Source organism: Lolium perenne, chromosome 4 (genome assembly GCF_019359855.2).
Source record: "Lolium perenne isolate Kyuss_39 chromosome 4, Kyuss_2.0, whole genome shotgun sequence".
NCBI lineage: Eukaryota > Viridiplantae > Streptophyta > Magnoliopsida > Poales > Poaceae > Lolium > Lolium perenne.
This window is the reverse complement of record NC_067247.2, coordinates 122,175,407-122,182,760: the sequence shown is the minus strand read 5'-3', so window position 1 is coordinate 122,182,760 and position 7,354 is coordinate 122,175,407. Positions and strand designations below refer to the sequence as shown.

Here is a 7,354-nt window from a genome sequence, read left to right as displayed (position 1 = left end):
GACCAGCTAAACGAATCGAGCAAACGAACCCTCTTTAGGCTCTTGAGCCTTTATGTCCAGCTCTACCGGCCACTGCCTTGATTTATGCTGCACTGCAGCAGCAGTAGTAGTGCTAAAAACCTGGCAATAACTTGGCATGTGGTAATTTGGCATGCTGTGGCTGCTGCTAGCTATGAATCATCGAGAACACATCCAACTGCAAGGTACGCCTGCCTGCTGCTCGTGTGAGGTCGTTGAAGACTTGAAGTAGGTCTTACCCAGTTGCCCGTACACCCAACAAAAATCTTGGGGCACCCCAGTCGCATTCCGCGTGACCATCTCCCTGTCCTTGGTTTTTATCAAGTGCCCGATCGGTTGGAGACTGCATAGCGTTGAGTGCGTCTTTGCGAGTGAATTGTTGCGGATAGAGCGAGAGACATGGGGCTGTGCGGCGGCGAGGGATCGGAGGAGCGGGAGCGCGAGTGGGAGGAGGCGGCGGAGGCGGTGGCGTACGACTCCTGCACCTGGCCGCCGCCGGTGGTGGCAGTGTGCGGCCCGGGCAACAGCGGCAAGTCCGCATTCTCCCGCCTCCTCCTCAACACCCTCATCGGAAGGTTAAACCAACAACGGAGAATTTGCAAAATCGTTCCTCCTATTTCTGTGCTGAAGAAGCCCAACTGCATTTCCCCCGTTGAATTTTGCTTTGCCTGAATAGTTATTTATGTATAGTAAAATTGTTTGATCAGAATGTTTGATATATAATCTGAATATTCATTGCATTCCCTTCAGATTCAGTTGGCATGCTATCATTTGTTATGTTATATCCAGAATCATCTGCATTTGGAAATGGTAAATGGAGTCGGAGTTAGATATAGAAACGACAATTGCTCACTGATTTCGTCCATTAGACGGCCCCTTGTGAAGTATAGCTACTCCTATGTTCCAATAGTTTCTTACCATGACATGATTTTGGCATGTGTGAGAAAGTAGTTTCTATGGTCATAAGTAATTGGGATTCCTGTAGTTCAAATGTAATTGCTGAATTTTTATTTGTGTCACCTGGTAAGTTTGTAAAACTTATATGGGACAATAGTAGACTCGTTCAACTGGTGGTTGACACAAGTTGCATGGCTTAAACTACTCAGAATTTTTTGAGTTGCTCTGTTTTATCTGTTATATGTTCGGATCAGTTCTCATGATTGTTTCACTCAAACAGGTATAAGAGGGTGGCATATCTGGATACCGATGTTGGCCAGCCTGAATTCACACCTCCAGGTTTTGTGTCGCTTCATGTACTTGAGGAACAGACTAAAGGTGCAGACTCAGGGTATCAGTTTTTTATTCCCTGTTAAATGTTTGACTCCATGGCTGAGCATTCTCTCATTTTTTTATAACCACAGATCTTACAATGATATATCTACGGCCTCCAAAGAGGTAATTGTATTCACGAGGTTTAGTTATGGGCCGTGTTTTATGCTTTCATATAGCATTGCAATTTACTTACTGTACCACCTTTTGGTGCTGCTATGAACAACTCACTTCTCAATTCAAAATAATGTTGACGATTCAGGGGTCCAAATTAGTATTTGTATTCTTTTAAGATATACAAATACTGCAACGTCATTGTGAAGTTTGAGTTTCTACTAATCTTATAAATAGCTAGATATACATGTTAAAAGTCTTAGGTGTAGCACAATAGTCAGCCTTTTATATTAGACAACACTTCATTTTCTAGCTGATTGAATGTGGTATTCAAATGGCAACCACATGGACTAATAGATACTTACTGAAGGGAACAGATGTTCCAATTAAGGCTTTTCATGTGCTTGTCTAGTATGGTGTTCCAATTAATATGTTTTCATGTACTTTCTAAGACTTTTTCCACACATTCTAGGTGCTTCTTTTTTGGTGATGTCGGTGCACACAGGAACCCAAAACTTCTCTTGAGCTACATATTTGGCCTCTATGATTATTTTCTTCAAGAACTCTATTGCTTTAATGAGACTGATAACCCTAAGAAATCAGCTATACCACTTGTTATTAACACTTCAGGATGGGTGAAAGGTGAGATTTCACTGGCATTGCTTTGCATAAAGGTTTTACTGTTAATTTACATGCTATTATGGAATGTTAGAGGGAAAATTATGATATGATGAGTTTCAGACTTTGAATTGGATTATGGGACAGTAGAGGCAAGCTATTGCCGTCCTGACCAAATTTGTTTCTGGCCATAATAGGATAAGTGCACTTCAATAATTATTGCTTATGAAAAATGATTACAAAAAAGGACAACCACATCTTAACTCCCGAACAAGCCACATCTAGCTTAGAGATGAATAGCTAACCGATTAACTAAAAAAATCATAAATTAATATTAATTATGGTAATTCCTAAACCAACTTAGATGGAGTGCCCTAACCTGTATTAGTGTAATACTAATATCTGTTGTTGCTAAATGTGTAGATTTTTTATTGCAATCTCCAGTTTGATATCGTATCATGTGACTTTCAGGTATTGGACTTCATGTTCTTTCAGAGATATTGAGATATGTATCCCCAACTGATGTTATTCGGCTACACAGCACGTCAGAGGGTAAAAATTTACCAGATGGTGCATTTTGGTTGGACGGACACCAGGGAGATTCGCGAGTTAATCTAATTGTAATCCGTGCATCGCAGAACTCTCTCCGACAGTAAGTTATTTTTAGTTGGATATTTTTATAAATTTGTATTAATAAAGATATAACTTTAAATCATTGTTATATTAATGACTATGTCAATGCAGTTTGCTAGTGAAGAAGGAGGCACGGATGATTCGTGATCTCAGGTTGATTGCTTACTTCAGGCAGTGCTTGCCAAGGGACTTCCCTGTTTTCTCTTGTGATGACTTAGTTCATGGATTTTCTGCTATAGATCCCTTCCAGCTTCCTCTTTCAAAAATACAGGTTATTGATCTACATTGCCAGGTGACTGCCTCTACATCTTTATTCAGACCATATAGGAGTGAAGAGTTGTTCTGAATATGTAGAATTTTTTTCCAACTTAGAACATAGCGTTTGATTGATTTGGAAATAAAAAAAGGAACAAAACTAAGTAAGCAGCCGAACCGTATTTGCTAGAATGTTTTTTGCTATTATATTGATATTTCATATATATGCATTTTACAAAAAATAAGAATATAATCATTGCTTGATCACGTAGGCGCACTTGTTTACTACTATATGTCTCTAACAATGTGTTGCTAAATGTAATCATAACTAGAATTCAACTAAAAAGGTCCTTTCTGGACTTAAATTGTCAATGAGAGAGAATATTAAACTTGGTGAAATGTTAACCCTTATTTGTATAAAAAAATGTTTACATAATTATTTTTTGCATAACTATGAAAAAAAATCTGAAATGATAATGCATATTACTGGTTTTCTTACACAACAAAATGGTATAGCAAGTTGTAAAATTAATAAAATAATTGACTACATAAATATAAACTTAATAGCTAAATAGGTCACATAATGCAGCAGTAGTTTAGATGTGCTCTCATAGCAACTGCTTATAGTTTCAAACGGTATTAAAATGTGTGGGAAAGTTAATTCTTAAGATACAATTCACTATGTGTAGATAAAATTTAATTTGTACGAAAAAAGCTGAGAACATTAGCTTTGGTCTTTATACTAATATAGTTTCTCTGGGTGTGCTTGGACAGGTTTCTGATGGTGCAGTATATGACTTCTTGACTGGTACTATCGTTGGCCTTGGATCAAGTACATGTCTCCCTTTGTCAACTGAATGCTCCTCCCCATGGTGCATTGGACTTGGTATGTAAGATTTATTTTTAGCTTTGCACTTTTGTTCAATTAAATTTATAGGAGTAACTAATTGCCTGCATGGTATTTGTCTTGTACTGATTTTTTTTTTAGGTTTTATCAAGGCTGTTGATATTCCAGAAAACTGCATTCATCTGATCACACCTGCTTCTCGTCACCTTTTAGAAAATATCGACATCATTTTTCGAAGTTGTATTACAGTTCCTACCTGCCTCCTTCAGGTAACAAGCAGACAGTGAAACTATTTATTTTTTCTTGGAACCTCGAACTTCTGTTTTCTTATTTCTTTTATTAATCGCCCTTGTGGTAATTAAATTACCTACACTGTGAGAGCCAAATTCTTGGTTAGGTTTTTTTTCTTCTAAGGAATAAGCATTGCACTTCGATTAAATATATTTCCTGATTATCCCCCAAATCCCCAATCAATATTCTTGGGCTCTACAGTAAATTGTGCAAGTCTGCCATTATGAAACATTTTAGCCTCTTTTAATCGTTTAAAATATGTTCTGAATTGGAACTTCACATGATCCTGCGTCAGTATTGCCGTATAACCCATACCCCTTTGTTGTAATGTCTCTCCTGTCCTTTTGATCATGACAACGCGATAATTTGAGGAGATAGTTGGCCTTGTAATGTTTACTCATGCCATGCATAAAATTATCACTAGTTCAGAAAAAAGTTGAAACATGCTAGGTTAAATACTTCAAACCTGCTTCCTTAAGCATCAGGAATTGATTGAAAGCATTAGCCTTTGCTTAGCACTGACTTCTGGTCCATTCCTAGGATGATATAGTCAGCTAGATTAGTATTGTGTTTTCCTATACAGCCTATTCGGGTTGACAGTCAGTAAACTAGTTTCTCGGCCAACGAGGATATCCCCTGCTGAATTTTTGCTTGTATTTATGAAGTACATACTTGATTGGCGCGTCCCATGACCCCTTCTCACTCAAACTTATACTTGCAGGTGTCAGACGAAGTGGATGATATAACTGAGAGGCTGAGAGATCTCTAGAGCTCAGTATGAGTCTACAAATGCATATGATCATCAGGGATAGACACATGTGTGCTATCAGAGTGTCATTTCCCGATAAGAACCAACCTTGGGAAAAAAATATTGGACCTTTTAATGAAGTTCATATGAACGTATTTACTATATGCCCCTTTTAAGGATGCAATTCCGTATCATGGAAACCAGTAAACAATGAACCTATTAGTATGAGACCGTCGGTCAGTCGTTATCTCGTTATACTTCATTGCACTTATGTTCGCGCACGCTAGTAAGCTTGTTGGAATGTGAGTTTCTACATTGTAGACCATCTTTTTTTATTTGTATGGATAACGTGAAGATGTGATATAGAATTATAACATAACACTTACTTAAAAGGATGTAAAAAATATTTTTATAGCATTTTGGGTATTGTTCTAATTTGTGTGATGCGTGACCTTGTGGTGCAGTCGTGTTCTTCTTTTCTCATTTGGTATTCCGTTAGTTAGGGCGATGAAATGGCTCCTGGTATAGAAAGTAAAATCGTGTCAATACGTCCTTGTTGCAGGGAGATGTCCACATCAAAACCGTGTATTTGTGACCACTATGAGCCCGGTGATCTGTGAATTGCAGCAATGTCATCGGCAAGTGCCGGCAACACTGGGTGATTTATATTTTGATGGTGCTCTTTGGTATACAAGTCTCGATTTTCAGGGTGAAAATCCTAGTTTTGACCTTAGTTAGTTGTACTTGGCAATAGTGAACTTCTAGTCCTCTCCTTATTGAAGGTATTTTTGGAAGAGGTCCGGACTTTCTCCAGCGTAAAAACTCATGATATGGCTTTGTGGTTAGATAGAGCGACGACACATGTGCACTATTCCTTTCCTGAACAACGGGTGAAAAACCTCTTTTATCGACCAACTGTAAGTTCTTGCTATTGCAAGTCATTGATCACTTTGATACGCATCGACGACGTCAGCCCGGTGGTATTTTCTTGATATTAATATTTCCTTTGTCCAAAAAATAGACAGTAAGATCGTAAATATAATAAAGGTGGCAAAAAAATTCCGAAAATGGCTACACGATCATGTTCGTATCTTTTGCTGATGTGTTTTCATGCAAAAACGACGTGTCTTTGCATCCTCGGTAAAAAAAACGATTTAGGGTTACAAGAAGCGATTTTTTAGAATCATATGAGCCCACTAAACTTTTCTCTAAATACATGTCAAAACACTTGTACCAAGTGTTTGTTTTTTTGTCTCTCTGTTGAGCTCTTTTAAGATCCCCCATATTACCTCATTGTAGTGCTTTCGCACATGGGTCTGTGAGAGGAATCATTCCCTCCCAGAGGCAATGACAAGGAAAACAAAGGGTAACCGACGCTATGGCACTATTTTCCTAACGGCATTCAAGTCTATTGTACATTAAAACTACCAGAAACGCGACAGTGGTGGCATTTGCTTGTTTTCAATTTTTGGCACTGTGTGCTGCAAATTATTGTAGCGATGCCAAAATATTAGAGCAGTAGAGGAACCTTGTTGCAATGGTGCTAAATTTATATTACAAGGCAAGTGAGTGAGAAGGCTGTGGCTGGCTTTAATAAAAAAAGGTGCTTGACCCATCTCCTTCCGCTTGGTGTGATGGCCACTGCCTGGTAACATCCTAGTTTCTGAACCAGGCAATTTTCAATTTTCTAAATGCCTTAGTTCATTTGCACACGAGCTTCTGAAATTGTAGACTACCTGAAAAATTGTTTGCTAAATTGCTAATTTGTTCATTTTTCAGTAGGGATACCATCAATGACGCTTCTTCCTTCATGACAAGTATTATCTTCTAGCTTGTCAAAGTCGCCTACCAACACACACTTCTTTTCTGACGTCTCCTATTCCTAAATGTCATCTATTCGTTTTCCTCTTCTATCGACATGTCTATACTTTCTCTCAAAAAATGTGTATGTTCGGGTAATTTCCACCTATTTTACTTTATGGAAATGGCAGAGGAAAGAGTTGGGAAATGAGAGTTTTGGGTGACATTGAATGAAATGGTACAGATTGTATAGTATATGTATGGAAAGAGAACACCAAACTTTAATGAAGTTTCTTTAAGATGACTCGGATCTGGAGGAAGGAAATCCTACAGATTGTGTTGTTCAGATAAAGGAAAGTAGACAATTAAGTATATTTTTCTAGCTTGTTGGCATTTGATAGTGTACCCATTTTTCATCAAGGAAGTACATGATGATGTAGTCATGTTACAAGCCATTAATAAAATGTCAAATCCTAAAAAATCAAAGTAAAGAAATATGACACAAATCAACTCACTTAGCCACGAATGTGTTCAACTTACCTGCTGGGAAATTAAAACTTGACTGGCAAGCATAAATTTTAGCAGGTTCCTCTGCATTAATATATGCAGTCCTTTTTTAATAACTTCAACCCCACATGGTTGGTGTAAAATATAATATGTAAATGCTACCTGTTCTGATGTAGAAATCCTACTCAGATTTGTTCACATTCTACAGATGTGAAATTCGTGTCAGATTATACATGTTTTTCTATACTAATTAC

At 37.8% G+C, this 7,354-nt stretch overlaps 1 protein-coding gene across 1 annotated transcript; it reads left to right on the top strand.

The window, feature by feature from the left end:
- Nucleotides 1–254: 254 nt before the first annotated feature.
- On the top strand, nt 255–5,228 carry LOC127348599 (polynucleotide 5'-hydroxyl-kinase NOL9-like). The gene is made up of 9 exons (XM_051374568.2): nt 255–593; nt 1,196–1,293; nt 1,380–1,413; nt 1,874–2,043; nt 2,491–2,671; nt 2,764–2,944; nt 3,682–3,793; nt 3,896–4,023; nt 4,767–5,228. The coding sequence occupies exons 1-9, from the start codon at nt 418–420 to the stop codon at nt 4,812–4,814; spliced, it is 1,128 nt and encodes a 375-aa protein (XP_051230528.1). The 5' UTR covers nt 255–417; the 3' UTR covers nt 4,815–5,228.
- The last annotated feature ends 2,126 nt before the right edge of the window (nt 5,229–7,354 follow it).